Source organism: Podarcis cretensis (assembly GCF_951804945.1).
Source record: "Podarcis cretensis genome assembly, chromosome: 7".
Taxonomy (NCBI): domain Eukaryota; kingdom Metazoa; phylum Chordata; class Lepidosauria; order Squamata; family Lacertidae; genus Podarcis; species Podarcis cretensis.
Window position 1 is genome coordinate 6,938,653 of NC_137176.1, and position 20,276 is coordinate 6,958,928.

The following is a 20,276-nucleotide window of genomic DNA, read 5'->3' on the forward strand; positions in this document are numbered from 1 at the left end:
TTGCAATTCAGACAAAATGCTGAACTGGCCAAACTGCGTCAGGAGTGTAGCAGACTAGGCAAAGAGTTGACTGAAAAGTTGGGCACATTACAGCAGGTGGAAGAACAGAAAAAGGCCTTGGAGACGAAGGTTGCTGCCTCTGAAGAGCAAATCCGTCAGCTGCAGGTCAGTAACAGACAGGTACCAATAATTCTGTGCTTACGGTGAAAAGATTGCTAGAAGTTGAAAGATTTGGGTTCTGTTCCTAGTCATGGCAGATTTGTGTCCCAATGTAAAGGCCCTTCAGATATCCATGGGGCAGGAAATCAATAGGGTGGCCCCTGCCCCCTGCCGTGTATGTTACCATTCAATTCACATGGTTGCAGTGCTATTATTCATCTATTCACCCTGATGTTGTATGGACCTGTCATATGCAGCTGTTTGACCAATGCACAGTCTGTAATTAAGGAAAATGTGTTATTCAACAGATAATCATTTGGGTTCAAATGGTCTGTTTCATAGACAAAGCCTTTTCCCCACATTGGAGGAATGAAAGAATGAGTGAGTTAGTGAGTGAGTGGGTTGGTTGGTTGGTTGGTTGGTTGGTTGGTTAGTTAGTATACCATCCTTCATCCGTAGATCTCAAGGTGCTTCACAACAGAAAAATCACAAAATGCATAGGAATTACATTCTGTAGGAAATAGTTTTCCATTTATACATAATACTGCATATTCATCTTAAGACTGATATGAAACTGTCTTTTATCTAATTCAGATGCATCTGGGGCCATTATAAAGTGTCTCATAAGATCTGGCCCTTTTGGCACAGCATCTAAAGCAGGCATAGGTAAACTCTGGCCCTCCAGATGTTTGGGACTACAGTTCCCATCATCCCTGACCACTGGTCATGTTAGCTAGGGATGATGGGAATTGTAGTCCCAAACATCTGGAGGGCCAGAGTTTGCCTATGCCTGATCTAAGGTACCTTCCCATTCAGGAAATCCATTGCTTTTTTCAGCAGATCTGTTTAGGGTTCTGGAAGCGTGGCACATTGGGGGATAAGCAGACTGTCATATCCCTCTAATCCCAGAATTTATCATACTTTGTGTCAGCTCTTATGGCCAGTGGGCAACAAACTGAAAGCACGATGGGCTTTGGAGACAAGTAGACCGGGGGGATGTGTAGACTGGGGGAACTGCTGTTCACTGTTCTGCCATTACAACAACCCCACCCCTCCATGTCTCAGGGTGATAAAATGGAATAAGCTCATGAACAACTCTAAGGAAACCACATTGGACACAAATTCATTTATTTATACTGTACCTGCTTTCCTGAATGTATCTGCACTGGAAACTGCAGCAATTGTTGCTTTCTGGTACTTTTGACAAATAAATATGTGTGTTTCATGTGTGACAAAGTTCCTGAATAGCAGTGATATCCATGGAGTCATCTGTGAAGCTGTCTTCATGACCGTATGCATGCTTGAATGAATGAATCTTTATTTGCATCATCCATCGGCCATAGCAATAAGACGGCAATACGATATACAAAGCATAGAAATAAAAAGTCAATTATATAAAATACATTTTAGGGGTTTTGAATCAATAGTCAAACAGTGGATGTTATTCTAATTGCCCCAGCTAAAAACTTGGCAACCTTTGCTGTCACCTGCTCATCTTGATCTGTATGCATGCTTTGGGAAGTACAGGAGAGGAATTGTCATGGCAATAATCAGGGCCATCCCAGGATGTTTTGCCACCGAAGGCAAAACGGAAAACACCCTTGCCTCCTCCTCTGGCAGTGGGTGGTGGGCTTTGATTGTGCAGTGGATGAGGAGGCAGCCAACAGCTGTAGGAGGCAGTCAGGAGGGTACTCCACGGAGGCTGGATCGGCTGCTTCTCCCAGCCATCCAGAGCCTACTGCCCTGAGGCAACTGCCTCACTGCACATCATAGGCACAGTGCCCTGGTACGACATGCTAGAAGCCACGTGGCTTTCTGTTATGTACTGAGTTGAATAGGATCCAAACTGCAGCAGTCTGATTGGTCCTAGAACAGTAGGATCCAAATTGCAGCAGTCTGATTGGTCCTAGAACAATAGGATTCAGAATGCAGCAGTCTGATTGGTCCTAGAACAATGCAGCAGTATGATTGGTTGGCAGGAACCACCCAATCATGCTCCAGATATAAGTGAATCCACAACCTGATTGGCTTACAGTAGAATTCCAGAATTAGCAGCCCATGTGCAGCCCATTGTGTAATTAATGTATATAAAGCAGATACTTTGAGGGGACTTTCATTCATTCCTCCTCACCACTATGAGCTGAATAAAGAGCATGAAATCACTTTGCGACTCTGAGTATATTTCACTTTCAAAAAGTCACCCTGTGCTTATAAGCCTGCTTTTGTCTCCCGTCTTAATTTTTATCCCGCCTCCTTCATGCAGATATCCCAAAAAGAAAAGGAGGCACCACTGCAGAAAAGTTTGGAAGAGATGGGCGAAGAACTCTGCAAATCCCAAGCCAGCTATCAGAGCTTGCAGAAAGAGCTGGGAAAGGCAAAAGAGCAGCAGTCCAGTCTTGCTGGTGAGATCGCATTGTAGAGAGGATGTCACAAAATCCTCCGTCTGGCACACACCCCTCTAAAATAAGTCGTCCCCCCCACTATAATGACCCCCCAACTATTAGCTAGTACAGTCATACCTCGGGTTTCAAACGCTTCAGGTTGCGGGTTTTGGGGATAAAGACATGCCAAAACCCGGAAATACCGGAATGGGTTACTTCTGGGTTTCGACGCTCGCGCATGTGCAGAATCACAACCCGTGCGTGTGCAGACGCGGCGCTGTGGGTTGCGGACGCTGCGGGTTGCGGACGTGCCTCCAGCATGGATCATGTTCGCAACCCAAGCATCCACTATAGTAAATTTGTTTGGGGTCATGGTGCTTCTGTGAATGGTGGTTGCCCAGTTCCAGGCTCTGATACGTAATCCTGATTTTTAACATCCATTTCAGTTGACTTCTAGCTTGAATTGGGACAAAAACAGGTTGGCACCATCCTCTGGTGGCTCCAGCTCTATCTGGCAAGCAGATTCCAGATGTTGGTGCTAAGGAATGTTCCTTGGCTTTGTGACATTTATGCTATACAGTTCTTACAAAGAACAGCAACAACTTTTCCTCCATCATGTTGAACACCTACAGGTAGGTGGGTAACCTGTGGCCCTCCAGATGTTGTTGGGTTGCGACTCTCCTCCTCCCTGATTCTTGGCCGCTCTGCCCGGGGGTGATGGGAGTTGCAATCCACCAGTATCTGCACCTCGAAAAGAAGATGAGATGCCTGGACATGGTTCAGAAAAGGGGAACCAAAATGATCCAGGGACTGAAACAACTCCCCAGTAAGTAAAGGTTGGGAGCTTTTCAGTTTTGAAAAAGAAAAGTCACATAAGGGAGAGACATGATTGTTGTTGTTGTTGTTTAGTCGTGTCCGACTCTTCGTGACACCATGGACCAGAGCACACCAGGCACTCCTGTCTTCCACTGCCTCCCGCAGTTTGGTCAAACTCATGCTGGTAGCTTCGAGAACACTGTCCAACCATCTCGTCCATTGTCGTCCCCTTCTCCTTGTGCCCTCCATCTTCCCCAACATCAGGGTCTTTTCCACGGAGTCTTCTCTTCTCATGAGGTGGCCAAAGTATTGGAGCCTCAGCTTCAGGATCTGTCCTTCCAGTGAGCACTCAGGGCTGATCTCCTTAAGAATGGAGAGGTTTGATCTTCTTGCAGTCCATGGGACACTCCAGAGTCTCCTCCAGCACCAAGAGAGACATGATACCTGCGTATAATATTATTAGAGAGAGTGGATCGAGAACAGTTCTCTCTCTTTCTCTCATAACACCTGGGACCACCAAATGAGGCTGAATAGTGGGAGATTCAGGGGAAGAAAAAAAGAAATGACTTCGTCACACAGCACATAGTTAAAACTGTGGAATTTGCATCAACACAGCACAATGATGCCCCCCCCTCAAACCTGGACAGCTTTAAAAGGGGATTATTCATGGAGGATGAGGATATCAAGGACTACTAGTCTTGATGGCTGTATACCACTTCTGGTGTCAGAGGCAGTAACCCTCTGATCATCAGCTGAGAGGGATGCTGTTGTGCTTATGGGCTTCCTATAGGCATCTAGTTAGCCACTGAAGAAAAGGATAATTATTAGATTGGCCTTGGCTGTCATCCAGCAGGCTTCTTCTAATGTTTGGTCACAGTTAAATAAATGTGGCTGCCGGTGCCACCATCTCATCTAATTTGGCCCAAATTCTGAAAGAATATTAAGGCACCCTTAATAACAACAACAACAATAACAATAACAATTTATTATTTATACCCCGCCCATCTGGCTGGGTTTCCGCAGCCACTCTGGGCGGCTTCCAACTGAATATTAAAAACAATACAGCATCAGGCATTAAAAACTTCCCTAAACAGTTGTCTTTTAACAGTAAAATAGTTGTTTATTGCCTTGACATCTGCTGGGAGGGTGTTCCACAGGGCAGGCGCCACTACCGAGAAGGCCCTCTGCCTGGTTCCCATCATTCCCATCATCCCTGACCACTGGTCCTCTTAGCTAGGGATGATGGGAGTTGTAGTCCCAAAACATCTAAGGGCTGAGTTTGGGGATGCCTGGACTTGGGACTTCCAGAGGCAAAGCCAAGAATGTATATGGAATACTGAAATTGCACCCGCCTTTATTCCCAGTGCTGTTTATACGAGCAGGGCTTATTTTTATCTTTTATTTATTCCACCGAGCTGGATGTGCAGCACACTGTTACTGCATTTCAGAAAAGCTGTTCCAAACTGTTAATGATTTTTGTATGGTGTAATAAGATGTCTGGATCAACCTAGTTCTATCCCATGCTGGTTTCTCTCTTGTCCCGTTCGTGGGTGGAATTTTTAAGGGGAATCTTCTAAGAAATCTGTCAAGCTTTTTACTCTGTCTCTCTCACACACTTATTATACACCCTTTACGTGGTTGTCCCAAGGCTGCCTCTTTCTGTAACATCTTACAGCTGCTCAAAGCAGCTAATACCTCCTCCACACAGTAAGTAAATAAATAATCTGCACATCCAGTTTGGTGGAATACATGGAGGGCAGTAATCATGTCCCATTCAATGTCCTTTTCAGACCACTAGCGATGTTGGAACAGGGTGCAGGGAGGCTATCTCCATAAATTCATGGGGGCAGCCATCTGTTTCTTTGTACAATTTCCCAAGAGTGACTGCATTTTATGACACATTCAAGGAGGGTTTTGGGGTTTTTGTTTTACTGTGTTCCCATTATTTATTAACTTAAAGGTAAAGTTAAAGGGACCCCTGACTGTTAAGTCCAGTCCTGGATGACTCTGGAGTTGCGGCCCTCATCTTCACTTTACTGGCTGAGGGAGCCGACATTTGTCTGCAGACAGTTTTTCCGGGTCATGTGGCCAGCATGACTAAGCCGCTTCTGGCGAACCAGAGCAGTGCACAGAAACACCGTTTACCTTCCCACCGGAGTGGTACCTATTTATCTACTTGCACTTTGACGTGCTTTCGAACTGCTAGCTAGGCAGGAGCAGGGACCGAGCAACGGGAGCTCACCCCGTCACAGGGATTTGAACTGCCGTCCTTCTGATCAGCAAGCCCTAGGCTCTGTGGTTTATTATTTATATAATAAACTATATAAGTTTGTTAGCTTATATAGTGCTTATATACCAAGATGCCTTCTAAGCAGTTTACAAGTATATTAGCTGCTCTGAGCAGTGGCTGCCCTGGGACTACCTCATAAGCCAAGGACCCATTGCTTAATTCACACATCTGTGTTCTGATCTGTGCTTGGGCCCTGAGGAGGACGGCCTGGGTAGATTGACTCCAAAAAATGCATCCCTGTGATGTAAGCAAGAGGAATGATGGGTGCAGCTTATATTGCATGTTTATGACCACCAGCGTTTTATCCACCTTTAACAGAACTTCAGTCTAAACTGCTGCACTCTGAAATGATGGTGAAGACAAAGGCAGAAGAACTAAACAGTTTACAGATGAAGTTGTCAGAAGCCACTTCCAAGAATGCAGAGCTTGCAGAGAGGATTCAATCGGCCGAAGCCCTCCTAGAGGCAGGACAAATGAGAGAAGTGGAGAAAAACAAAGATGTTCAGGTCAGAGTCTTGCAATGTCCTTCCCTGCTAGCTTCTGCTTCCGATAACTTTGCTTCTTTTTCTGGGGTCCCCTCTCTTTATGGCACACTACTAAAGCAGCATGGCATTATTACTTACCATGCCGCTTCCTATGTTTCTAGATACAAGGACTGCTTTGAAGACAGTAATGTAATTTCATTTCCTTCTCCCCCTGTATATTCAGGAAGCAAACCAAACAGAAGCCAGCCAAGTGCAGTTAAGGTAAGGCTGGGGAATACTGTGTTTTTGACACTGATCATTAAATAGTTGGTCTGTGAGCTTTTAGAAGAGAACACTGTGATTAAAAATAGCATGCAAGACTATTATATCTCTTATTTATAGACAGTGCTTTTTTTCTAAAAAAAAATGTTTAGGGGTATTCTCATTTTCCTACTCATATTGAAATAGTGCCCCTCAATGAGGCCAAACTTAGATTCACAAAATGTTTAGGGGTATGCGTACCCCTGCGCCCCCCCAGAAAAAAAGCACTGTTTATAGAGCTACTAGTGCGGCAGATAAGGAGGATTCTGTCCCTGTAATATATCTTTATTTCAGCAAGGATTTCAACAAGGTCCCTCACTGTTAGGTTGTGAGTGAACGTATCAGACGACACAGTGATTCTTCAAACAGCTCTTGTTTATTCACAGGCCAGAACAGAACTGAACTGAAGGGTTCAGCCAGCCTGCTTATATAGAGCTCCAGTACAACATAACTGTAACAATTTTCTAAAACTATCCAATCACTGAACGTCACTTTCGATCCCTTATTTGCATAACTATCTACAGTATCCCCCTGCTGGCCCAGGGTGAGAACTTCAGTATATAACACTCACAATGTTCTTGTTGACAGGCTGGGAAAATGTGGGCTAAGAAGTGATGTTAATTCTGGGTGGATTTCTAACTGGTTAGTGTACTATATCCAAATAATGCTAATTAATGTCTCCTCATCAACCTGCACAGGCATGATAAGTAGAGTGCTGCAGTGATCTGTCCTGAGTGCAGTGTTGCTCAACATCTTAAAACACACACACACACACACACACACACAAAATTGCATGAAGGGAATGCTCATCAGATTTGCAGATGACACCAATCTAGGAGGAGGAGATAATACCTTAGACAGAAACAGGATTAGAAATGTACTTGACAGGATGAAGAACGGAGATGAGAGCTGAATGTTACATTTAGGTATGAAAAATCAGATGCAAAAATGGGATGTGTGGGATGCCTGGCTTGACAGCAGTGTTAGTTCAAGGGAAAAATATCGGTATAAAAAGGAGAATTCCCTGGATGCCAAGATCCAGGATTGGGGCGTGTACTCTTTGATGAGAGAACCCCAGCAGAGATTTAAAATCACAAAATATGCAGCAAAGTAACGCATGGAAATATAGGCTGTTGGTCCTTCAAAATATGTCCTTGTGAGTTCCAAAACTTCGCTCTTTCCCCAGCATAGGAAAAGACCACTTATCTGGCAAGTTAAAAAATTGTTTTCTTGCAATTTCTTCAATGGTTCATGGGCTTTTCCATACAAGCACCCAGAAAAAAGTTGCCCAGGCAGTAAAACTTGGCTTAGTTTTAGTGGTGAAAGTCCCTAAATTATTGGTGCAGTGGTACCTCAGGATGCGAACAGGAACCGTTCCAGAGCCCCGTTCGCATCCTGAAGTGAATGCAATAGTGCGTGGGTCACTATTCGCCACTTCCGAGCATGCACGTGACGTCATTTTGAGCGGTCCTCTGGTTGCGAATTCCTCGGGATTCAGCTGAACCTCCGGAACGGATCCCGTTCGCAACTGGAGGTACCACTGTATCTTCAAAATAATAAATAAGTGTGCGTGTGTAAAACTGTATACTGTGGAATATTACAGATAATTAATTTGTAAAATTTTTTTCTGCTTTAGATTCCAAGGCATATCCACACAGGTCACCACATTAGAGAATGAAGTTGCTGAACTGAAAAATACAGTTGACCAGCTGAAAATAAAAAACAAGGTGAGTTAAGCCGACTGTATTATTTCCCTAACGTAACGAGGACTTTGGGCTGGTTTTATGAGAGCTGTCCTCCATTTTGGGCACCTGCAGATTTGTATCTATGAAGATTGCTTATATAACGAAAGCCAGGAAATAATTAGAAAGAATTAAGAAGGGAGCCTAGTGAAGGTATCTTAGCCTTCAAAGCAAGTATGAGATAGGAAATTGAAAGAATACACTTAACCTGAAAGGCACTGCAGGGTTCCAATTGGTGTATGTTGGTATGTTTTTTTTTAAAGAATCAACTGTATCAAATACATGAAATGGATTGACAAGGAGCTAGAGGCAGGGGTGTGGATGGGTGTCTGTCTTTCTGTCCGTCTGTGTGCAGATGTATTTTTCCATGCATCTGCAGGCACAAATATGGAACTGGCATAAATTTATAGTTAGAATATTTTAACAAGGCAACAGCTTAAAAATAAAGTAACACAGAAGAAACCATTTGGGAGATAAGCAAGTAAAGGAGAATATATGTAAAAAAACAATAAAGAAGAAAAGTAATTCTCAAGAGAAAGAGATACAGTGGATGCTCGGGTTGCGAACGTGATCCATGCGGGATGGACATTCGCAATCCTCTGCACATGCGCGGGTTGCGATTCAGCGCTTCTGTGCATGCCCGACTGCTGAAACCCGGAAGTAACCCGTTCCAGTACTTCCAGGTTTCGGCGGTCCGTAACCTGAAAAAAACTGCAACCTGCAACCTGAAGCGGCTGTAACCCGAGGTATGACTGTATTTGATTTAAGTTGCAGCAACATAAATCACATTAAAGATTTCGGCAGTTTTGAAAACGAACTTGAGTTTCCTAATGGGGATGGTTGAATTGCTGTCCATGAAGTTTTGTGGCAGCCTTCCTACAAATAAATGGTTAGTTTTTGGTATTTGTTTCCAACAGGAGCTGCAAGAGAAGAATTTAGAAGCCATGGAAGCCCTGGCTTCTGTGGAAAAGGCATGTGAAGAAAAGCTGCTGTCTTCAACTAAGGCAAAGGTTAGCTTTCCTGTAAACCGAGGGTCAGCAAACTTACCACGCCTTGGGCTGGTGTCTCCAGTGCCGATCGTGTGGTGGGCTGGAGGGCGGGGGAGCGCATTCCCATATGCGTGCGCACACGCTATTTCCGGCGCACTTCCGGGTCGGAGGAGCACCGGAAATAGCTTGTGCGCATGTGCACGAGTCTCCTCCGACCCGGATGTGCACCGGAAATAACGCTTGCACACGCGCACAAGCTATTTCTGGTGCGCCTTTGACCTAGAAGTGGGCAGCTGCGCAATGCCGGTAAGAGCAGGCGGCGGGGGTTGCCGCCGGCTGGATAAACAAGTCCTGCAGGCCTTATCTGGCCCGCGGGCCTTAGTTTGGGGACCCTTGCTGTAAACTCTGCAGTATTTTGTACCATACAGTGACATCATTATATATGAGCCACACAGCTTCACCAGAATTGGACTAGGTTTGGCAGGCTCTGGTGCAGGAGGAGGAAGAAGAGGGAACCAGGAAAAGAGTGGGAACCTGAGTTGGAGGAGGGGAGGTCTCCCCTTCCCACCTTTTATGTCTGTTCTTTGGAAAAGGGCCCAGGGTTGCTGGCTCTGCCCTAAGCCTTTCCAGTGAAACGCCTCATTAAAGACTAGGGAAGGCTTTGATCAGCCAGTGGTGGAATTTGAGCAGATGACCACAACTGAACAAGAGCCCAAACAGGAGGGTGCAGTCTTGCCCCCTAAAACTGGACACCCGTTTGTGAATGGAAGCAGACTCCCCAGTCTTCGAGGAGCACACATTTTCAATCTTGACATTACCACAAGTCTTGTGAGCGTAACCCACCTCGTCTTTAAAAGAGGGTTGGGGAAACTTGTTGGGACATCTTCACTGCTTCTGCCCAGTTCTAAACCCCTTATGCTGCTCCAGAACTCCTGTATTGTGACTCCTGAGCACCAGGTCTGCTTTCCAGCTTGTACTTGAATACGGTTGCAGAAGTAAAGACCTATTTCTTACTTCCAAATAAGAGTATCTGTCTATATCCAGGGGCAGGCAACCTAAGGCCCAATCGCCTTCTAAATCTGGCCCATGGACGGTCCGGGAATCAGCATGTTTTTACATGAGTAGAATGTGTCCTTTTATTTTAAATGCATCTCTGGGTTATTTGTGGGGCATAGGAATTCGTTCATTCCCCCCCCCCCCAAATATAGTCTAGCCCACCACATGGTCTGCGGGACGTTGGACCGGCCCATGGCTGAAAAAGGTTGCTGACCCCTGGTCTATATGTGTTGTATGGGAGCCTCACCACTCTCCACACCCCTGTTTCTGGTGCTGGAAAAAGTGGGAAGGCAAGAGATGAGCTGGAACCCATCCTTGCCCCTTATCTATCCCCCAGAGGAGGGGAAAAGTTGGCTACCCAACCAATTGAAGTGGAAGAACCGCAGTGCAGAGCAACATGAAGCCTCTTAAAGGGTACCTACGCATTTTGCTTCATAGCTTTTTTCCCCTGGAAGAGCTAGAGACATAAAAAAAATCAAACTCACTCTCTGACTTCTGACTGGGGCTGCTAAAGAAGGCCTTCATGGACCCCATGGGGCACAGGAAAATATCCCCACCTACTATTCAAAATTGGTTCCTAGACAGGAAAGAAAAGAGCACAACCTGGATATATGAATAACTCTCTTTTTCTAACTAGACAAAACATGTGTGTTGCTCTTAATGCCCTTCCAGGCTAGACAAGAAAATAACAAAAACAACAACAACAATTTATTACTTTTATCCCGCCCATCTGGCTGGGTTTCCCCAGCCACTCTGGGCAGCTTCCAACCAAACATTAAAAACACAATACAGCATTAAACATTAAAATCATCCCTAAAGCAAGGTGGTTTTCAGACCAACCATCTTGAGGTGGCTGAGGGTCTGCATTCTTCTGCTTTAGGAGTAGCTGGGTAACCCAAGGGCATAAGTAATCCCTCAGTGGCCCCTTTTTCATATCAGAAGATGGTGGCCACTGGTCCTACAAACACATATGTCTTGGGTAGCCTGTTATTTTTTGTTGACTTAAGAAAGAATATGGAGAAACAAAACTTGGAATGTGGGGACAAATTGGAGGCAAGCCTATGCTCTCTGGCAACAGAGTGGGCATTCAACAGAGATGTTCAGTCAGTCCTGTCTCCCTGGAGAATGAACCTGTTTGGCATACATGCCTGCCACATTCACTCTTTAGGTCTACATTTAAGGTTGTTTGACTGTGGGCAGTGTTAGAATTGCTGCAACGGAATCCCTGATCCCTGTAGAGTAGAAAAGAATTTACTCTCCATCACAAGAATGAGTTTCAAAGCTTTACTGAAAACAGTCTTAAAATAGTTACAAAGAAATATTACAAAAATACAAAGGAACACATTGCTGTTTAACAAGTTAGCAATGTGGTCCTGTCTTCTTTTTAGTCCTTAAAGGTAAAGGTAAAGGTACCCCTGCCCGTACGGGCCAGTCTTGACAGACTCTGGGGTTGTGCGCCCATCTCACTTAAGAGGCCAGGGGCCAGCGCTGTCCGGAGACACTTCCGGGTCACGTGGCCAGCGTGACATTGCTGCTCTGGCGAGCCAGAGCCGCACACGGAAACGCCGTTTACCTTCCCGCTGGTAAGCGGTCCCTATTTATCTACTTGCACCCGGAGGTGCTTTCGAACTGCTAGGTTGGCAGGCGCTGGGACCGAGCAGCGGGAGCGCACCCCGCTGCAGGGATTCGAACCGCCGACCTTTCGATCGGCAAGCCCTAGGCGCTGAGGCTTTAACCCACAGCGCCACCTGCGTCCCTTTTTAGTCCTTAATACTGTTTAATAAACTGCTGGCTCCATTGCTGACAAAGAAGCTGAGCTTCTCAGGTTTTACCTTCCTGCTTTGAGAGATCTGCAGCTTGAGGTTCTGGAATGAGTCATCATTTAACCCAAAGACTGAAACAGAAAACTCTTAACCTTTTCTGCCGCATTTGCCAGAGTGAAACATCTTGCCTAGTGCAGACTTCCCAACTTTGCAAATGCAAACTTTTACCTAAGTTGTTTCAGACTTCAATGCATATAAATATTACATTTTATACATATTAAACTTATATCTTTAACAGACAGGCTCTTAGACTGACACACCTCAGCTCAAGAGATACTCAAAGATGTCTTAAGATTCCTGTTAATCAAGAGAAAGGTGTAAGGTCGTTTTCAGTTTTTGAAAGTCCTTCATTGTTCTTCCAGGAAGCATTGGAGCAACAGCTTGGAATAATTCAGGGACAAACGATGAAGGTTCTCTTGTCCCTCTTCCCAAAGATCCAGTTAGGTGATCAGCAGGTAAGCAGCAATTGTTGCTTAATGCGCTCCAGACCTAAAATGCATGGTGATTCAGGCAGTTTCAAATGGAAATAACATTAAAAAAAATAAATAAAGGGAAAGATGCACAGCAAAATAATTCTGTGCACACATGTTTCTGGGTGCAGTCCTCTGTACTTCCAGTAACAAATGCCTCTGGCAGTGGGGCTTGAAGAGTTGCTGCCATTCCAGGGGCGCCATGGTTCAATGGACAGTTTCATCACTTAATTTGTTGTTGTTTAGTCATCTTAGTTGTGTTCGACTCTCCGTGACCCCATGAACCAGAGCATGCCTTGGAAACTCACTTTCTTCTCAAAGCTTTTCTTTTTTTATGTCCATAGAGTTTTCTTGGCAAAATACTGGAGTGGTTTGCCAGTTCCTTCTCCAGGTGGATCGCATTTAGTCTAAACTCTCAGCTATGACCTGTCTGTCTTGGGTGGCCCTGCACGGCATAGCTCATAGCTTCTCTGAGTTATTCAAGCCCCTTCACCACGACAAGGCAGTGATCCATGAAGGGGCATCATTTACATAGGAAAGCAAAATTAAGACAGTGAGCTACCTAATGGCTGTGAGCAAATGGAGTCGTACTGGCACATCATTTAATGCAAGCTATACTAGCAACACGGGACGCGGGTGGCACTGTGGGTTAAACCACAGAGCCTAGGACTTGCCGATCAGAAGGTCAGCGGTTCGAATCCCCGCGATGGGGTGAGCTCCCATTGCTTGGTCCCTGCTCCTGCCAACCTAGCAGTTCGAAAGCACATCAAAGTGCAAGTAGATAAATAGGTACCGCTCTGGCGGGAAGGTAAATGGTGTTTCCATGTGCTGCTCTGGTTTGCCAGAAGCGGCTTAGTCATGCTGGCCACATGACCTGGAAGCTGTACGCCGGCTCCCTCAGCCAATAAAGCGAGATGAGCGCTGCAACCCCAGAGTCGGCCACGACTGGACCTAATGGTCAGGGGTCCTTTACCTTTATACTAGCAACACAGTTTATGCTAAGGACCCAAGTCCAGTGGGAAGCCCTTTCTGCGAAGCTCCTTTAAGTCTCATTAGCAAATGTGTTCCTGAAAGGAAAGTTTTGTTGGTTAAAATCATTCCCTGCAAGAAATTGGTGAGGAATCACTGTACATTAGAGATTTTTTTTTTAAATATTAAGGGTTTTATAAATGGTGTAAATAAATAAATTAAAAAATGGTATCCCAAACCCAGGACAGATGGTTTCTGTGCTTTCGGCTGTTGGGTAACTGGTTTGTATTGGACTGGGATGTTAAAGTCTTAAGCTGGTTGAGGGGAGAAGGAGTGTTTGAAGGCAGCAGACAACGTAAAAAGGGATCCATAAGGGGAGATTAAGAGAAGGTAAGGAAGAAGAAATTGAGACAGAGTAATTTAGACACGTACAAACTCTTAAAAATGGACAGAATGTTGAAAGTATGAGCTGGAAAGGAATATAATACTTGGCAATGTTTATGCACTTCATAAGCCTAGAGTGGCTGGGGAGGCCCTGCCAGATGGGTGGGGTATAAGTAATAAATTATTATTATTATTATTATTATTATTATTATTATTATTATTATTATTTGTTTCCTTCTCAGGCGTATGGTGAATGGTTGCAACAGTTTAAAGAAAAGGCTTTGGAAACGCTTCAGTTGCAGGATGCAAGAACAGAACCTGTAGGTATAATCTGCAAATACCCTCACATGAAAAGTGTTATACAACACAGTAACAAATATCGTGGGTGGACAATACTAAAAAGGCCTCATTTGGAGAACTTGGCATTGAGCCACACAATAGTGGCGGAGGTTTTCTTTGTTGAATAGCAGCTGAACGGGCAGCAATAGCAACGTCCCTCCTATGGAAGGGAGGCAATTTTTATTGGGAATGCCGTGCAGAGGGAGAGAATGGTAGTAAACCCATGAACCCCAACTGGGCCTGTCTGTGGCTACTACAATCATACCTTGGATCCTGAACACCCTGGAACTCAGACATTTTGGCTCCTGGACGCCGCAAACCCGGAAGTGATTGTTCTGGTTTGCAAACGTTCTTTTGGAAACGGAACGTCCGACGGGGCTTCCACAGCTTCTGATTGGCTACAGGACCTTCCTGCAGCCAATCAGAAGCCGCAATTCGATTTTCGAACGTTTTGGAGGTCGAACGGTCTTTCACAAACAAACAGAAAATCACACAAACCAGACACATTGGATACGATCACACACATTGTAACATATTGTGTAGTTTGGTCATTTGTCTAGTGACAGATACCCATGTTTGAGGAAGGCTAAAAACTTGGTGTTAAATAAAACATTTGTTTATATATATAATTTTTATTGGTTTTTACACGTTTTCCAAACATAACATCCCATTTTAAACAGCATAACAAACCCTTGGCTATCACAGCCTAGGACTTCCATCAACCTCAACTGATGGTTTTCTAACGTCCTTTCTAATTTTGCATTTTAGTATTATAATTATTGCTATAAAATCCAAATCCTAAATAAACTCCTTCTTAGTCCTCTTATGCAATCATTCATATAGTTCTCCTTACAAAACTTATTGTAACCCTACAAGCGATGTCAATTGATTACAATTGTCTTTCAAATATATCATGAATTTCTTCCAGTCCTTCAGGAAAGTCTGGTCTTGCTGGTTCCGAATTTTCCCAGTTAATTTCACCAACTCAGCATAATCCATCAATTTCATCTGCCACTCTTCTTTTGTTGGTAATTCTTCCTGCTTTCATCGTTAGGCTAACAGCATCCTTGCTGTAGTTGTCGCATATAAAAACAATTTTTATCACACTTATGAATATACGTACAATACCAAGTAAAAGGGCTTCTGGGGTTTTTTACAAATGTATATTTCAACATTTTAAAAATCTTATTATAAATCATTTCCCAGAAGTCCTTCACTTTCTTACATTCCCACCACATATGGTAAAAAGTACCTTCTTTTTCCTTACATTTCCAACATTTATTATTTGTTTCATACATTTTAGCTAATTTCACTGCTGTTATATACCATCTGTACATCATTTTCATTATATTTTCCTTTAAAGCACTGCAGGCAGTAAAATTTATTCCCTCTCTCCATAATTTTTCCCAATCTTCTAATTGTATATTATGACCAATATCTTTAGCCCAATGTTAAATAAAATATTTGGGCTCACCCCTCCTGCAGCTCTTAGTCAAAATATCTTCCAAAGCCCTGGAAGCTTGGTCCTCCCATATGCTACTCCCCCCCCCACCCCAGTGTACACACAACAGTTTGAAAGCCTTGAATCTCCTTTAAGTAACAGGTCTAAGTAAGCAAAATGTGTTGCATGGGCACATATTTTGCTTAAAGGTAAAGGGACCCCTGACCATTAGACCAGTCGTGGCCGACTCTGGGGTTGCAGCGCTTATCTTGCTTTACTGGCCGAGGGAGCTGGCGTACAGCTTCCAGGTCATGTGGCCAGCACGACTAAGCCACTTCTGGCAAACCAGAGCCATGCACGGAAACGCCATTTACCTTGCCGCCAGAGCTGTACCTATTTATCTACTTGCACTTTGACGTGCTTTCGAACTGCTAGGTTGGCAGGAGCAGGGACCAAACAAACGGGAGCTCACCCCGTCACGGAGATTCGAACCGCCGACCTTCTGATTGGCAAGCCCTAGGCTCTGTGGTTTAACCCACAGCGCCACCTGCGTCCCTATTTTGCTTAAAAGAGGATGGCAAATCCTAAATCACAGTCTAGAGGAGAAAACAAACAGCATCTAAATCTACATTTTATTTTCCCCAGATGTAAAGTGGGTGAAGCCGATTTAAAATGGCACCAGGAGAGGATTTTGAGTCCTGGGTGTGGGAGGGTTTCTCACCTTCCCTCAAGCTGGAGAAGACCACCAGCGATCACGATGAGTTGTAGCCAGTATCGCTCTAAGTGAACATTTTTTCAGCACATGGATTTCTCTTTGTACAACATTCCCCTCTGTCCTGCCTGTTATGTACTGAAGTTCTCACCCTGGGCCAGCAGGGGGATACTGTAGATAGTTTTCACTCAGGTCCACATCAGTTATTTTAGGCGGGAAACCCTGGGTTGTTGTTGCTACAATGTTGACAGCCGGCTGCCTATAAAAGCAGGCCGGCTGAGCTGTTTGCTGTTCAGTTCTGCCAGCGTACAAATAAAGAGCTGCTCTGGAGAAATTGCTGTGTCGTCTGCTATGTTTGCCCACAACTTAACACTGCCCACATGCACACACACACACCCAGTTGGTTCTGCGGGTTTCCCTCAACCCTATGGAGCAGATTTGAGGAGATTTGCAGCATGTACAGGCAGATTAAAGGGGAGGAAGGTCCCATTGCAGAAGGGGAAATCCTTGCATGGATGGGATGAGTTAGCTGCCACATTGGCCAACTCTAGCAAGTAGTTTTGCCTTTCGGTATTTACTTGTATATTCTCTGAAATTATTATATAAATGCATTTGTGTAGTATATCATACCCACTCTGATTTTGGCATACTGAATTTTGTGGCATTTTTAGGGTTGGGGGTTGATGGACTTTTTGGCTGCTTTCAACTCAGGTATTGAATCTACTCAGTGCAGTTTCCTCTAAAAGCTTGTCTCCGAAATGTGTTTTTAGGAGATGACACTTCCGTTAAGAGAAGCAAATGAGGCAATGAGTGCCCTGCAAGCAGAATGTGATCAGTATAGGACCATTCTTGCAGAGACAGTAAGTGAATTTTTTTATACCAGATAGACATATTACATTGAGTTCAGTTGACTGGGTACTGCTCAGAAAAGTTGTTTTCCTATAAGGGCCATTGTTTCAGTGCTTTGCTTGTCCTGGGTGTTATGTACTGAAGTTCTCACCCTGGGCCAGCAGGAGGATACTGTAGATAGTTCAGGTCCACATATGCAAATAAGGGATCGAAAGTGACGTTCAGTGATTGGCTAGTTACAGAAAATGGTTACTGTTGCGTTGTAGTGGAGCTCTATATAAGCAGGCTGGCTGAACCCTTCAGTTCAGTTCTGTTCTGGCTTGTGAATAAACAAGAGCTGTATGAAGAATAGCTGTGTCGTCTGATATGTTCACCCACAACTTAACACTTGGATAGATGCCACTTTTGGACATTCTACTCTATAAGGGACCTGTTCAGCTCCAGAGGAAGAACTGAGGGGAGAGCGACTTTCTGCAGGCAATGGCTTTTCCACCTGTCTTGCCCCACCCTCCAGCCCCGGGAGCCTTTCCCAGACTATGACTCTGAAAACAGCAGAAACAACTGGGAAGAAAGAAGTTCAGGGAGAGTTTTCTCGGAACAACGGATGTGGTTAATTATTCTATGTTTAACAGTTCTTAAGTTGTTAGTTTTTCCAAGTTCTGGAACTGAGCAGTCTCTTGCTCAAGATTTGCAGAGCTAGTGGCAAGAGTACCAACTCATCTAATGAGGAGAATGAACTTCAAATGTAAAGTCCTTTCTATTCTCAGTTGTGTTTTAATGCTTTGTTTCTCAAAACTAGGAAAGGATGCTTAAAGACTTGCAGAAGAGCGTGGAGGAGGAGGAGCAGGTGTGGAAAGCGAAGCTGATTGCATCTGAAGAAGCACTTGAGAAGGTACTTGCCGAAGGAGAGTGTGTGTATTCGCGTGCATGCTTTAGAGTTGTTACCGAAACCACTTTCTCCTTGTGACCAGTATGAGCACTTCACTGTGCAAGGAAGGTGTTTGATCAGGTCAACCAACACTTTCCACTGTGCAGCACAGAGGAGATGGTGAAATATCTCATTGGTTTACCCCTCTGCCAACGATATTATTCTATGTCCAAAAATTAGGCACTTCCCCTCAGGCGGTTTAGATAACGGAGGTGAACGTATGTAGCTTTTTCAGTTATGTGTTAAGGAAGAACCGCCTGAGATCTATGGGTGAAGGACTGTATATAATTTAATTAATTGATGATGATGATGATGATGATGATGATGATGATGATGATAATACACAGCTGGAAATTCTCTACCTGCAACTTCACTTTCAGCCGATAGCCCTTAGGTGTTTTGCCTTGTTTTCCTTGAGCCCAAGGCATGTAAGCAGAACTCTAGATGGCATATTTGTGCCAAGATATCTGTCAAGTGAAAATATCAACGGTAAATGCTATACACTAATGCTCTAATTTCTGGTCCCTTGGGTGTGGGAAATGCTTCATTTAGTCCCAGGACCAAATGAAATCTCTTGAAGATGATGTGGAGAAGTTAAAGATGGAACTTCAGAATACAGACAAGGTATGGAAGCATTCCAAGACTCCAGAAGGAAAGAATATGAAAAATTTGAAAATGGGGCATTTTACCACTTTCCTTTAGACTGTGGGACATGAACTTGGCTAACGCAGAGCAAGCCCAAAACATGACTGGGATGTGAATTGAATTGAATTTATTAATACGGTCACAGACCAGCATCAACACACACAATAACACAGATCATAAAAAATATCAGAAATACTAGTGACAATATGAATATAACAGGGCTCTAAATACAAAAATTAAAATTAATTGTTCGCGTGCCCCCTGTAATTAACATTTAGGGGTTTGAACATTATGGGATACCACTTGCTTCCTGCGATTGATTGCAGACGCACAGAATTTAGCTACATTTAATGTAGTCTTGGGATTCTTGTCCTCTAACAGTAGTTTTAAACTATGGTATTCCGAATCTTTCCTGGACTTTTGCAAAACAGGTGTAATAAAGTCAAACGTATATCCTCGTAAAGACGACAACGTAATAGTACATGTGAGACAGTTTCAACTTCCAACGAACCACAAGGACAGACCCGTACTGTGTATGGTTTACCCTCAAATCTGCCCTGAAGTAAGGCAGAAGGAAGAACGTTAAATCTGGCGAGGGTAAAAGACCGTCTGTATTTGCGTACCTGAAGACCTGACAGATAGTTAGCTGGAGAGAAACCTCTTCCATAGTCCCTTATTGCTGGATGTTTGATCATTTCGCTCATGTGGCATTGTAATTCTACGTCCCGGATACGCTGGCAGATTGTAGTCCTAGCTTTCTCGAAGCCTGTCGCTATCAAAGTCTGCTGTGGGATCCCCAAGCCTTTAATCTTTTCCAGCAGTGTAGCTTTCCATCTGGATTGGTAGGTATCTAATAAGGTTAAAGGTGCCAGCCCAACAGGGAAGAAAATAAGCTTTAGCCAATAATGGATCTTCAATATCCATATCCAAGTACTGATAGGAATTTGCCCAACCTCCAACCGGACCGCTATGTTGGATACGCAAGAGGGGATCCCCAGCAGGCAGCGAAAAACTTAGTTTGGAATGCCTCTAAGAGAGTAAGGTCTTTAAAGCTGCAGATCTGGGATTCATATAACAATTGTGATAGTATTTTGGCAGCAAAAACCTGGGAGTATTGGCCCCCTTTCCCATAAAAGAATCTTATTAACGCTTTGGTAGATCTTTCTGCGTTTGCAATAGAATTATTAATCTGAAAGCGCCAGGAGCCCCTTTCCTGGAAGGTTACAGACTGGGATGTGTAATCCCAAGACCCTTTCCTTAAGAGAAGGGAGGATTTCTTGTGGTGTCCAGGATAATGTATAAATATGATTCCAATGCAAATTTTCTGGTATAAGGGGGAAATGTGAGCTTAACAGCTTCCTGTTGTTCTCCCTGCCCCCCCACTTTTTAAACAGCTGAAAGAATACACCTCTCTTTTGGAAGCACAGCTGGAAAATCACTTGGCAACAGCAAACTCCGAACGTCAGAATTACATGAAAGAAGTTGAGCATGTGAGTGT

At 44.1% G+C, this 20,276-nt stretch overlaps 1 protein-coding gene across 1 annotated transcript in view; it reads left to right on the top strand.

Moving 5' to 3' along the window:
* The window catches only part of RRBP1 (ribosome binding protein 1), a 40,299-nt gene that overhangs the window by 10,040 nt on the left and 9,983 nt on the right, over positions 1 to 20,276 (top strand). Inside the window, exons 7-18 of the mRNA XM_079983498.1 lie at positions 12 to 165; positions 2,423 to 2,561; positions 5,965 to 6,152; positions 6,355 to 6,392; positions 8,068 to 8,158; positions 9,091 to 9,183; positions 12,404 to 12,496; positions 14,107 to 14,184; positions 17,127 to 17,216; positions 18,005 to 18,097; positions 18,686 to 18,757; positions 20,173 to 20,268. Coding sequence (XP_079839624.1) covers positions 12 to 165; positions 2,423 to 2,561; positions 5,965 to 6,152; positions 6,355 to 6,392; positions 8,068 to 8,158; positions 9,091 to 9,183; positions 12,404 to 12,496; positions 14,107 to 14,184; positions 17,127 to 17,216; positions 18,005 to 18,097; positions 18,686 to 18,757; positions 20,173 to 20,268 — 1,225 coding nt within the window. The remainder of the gene's footprint in view (positions 1 to 11; positions 166 to 2,422; positions 2,562 to 5,964; positions 6,153 to 6,354; positions 6,393 to 8,067; positions 8,159 to 9,090; positions 9,184 to 12,403; positions 12,497 to 14,106; positions 14,185 to 17,126; positions 17,217 to 18,004; positions 18,098 to 18,685; positions 18,758 to 20,172; positions 20,269 to 20,276) is intronic.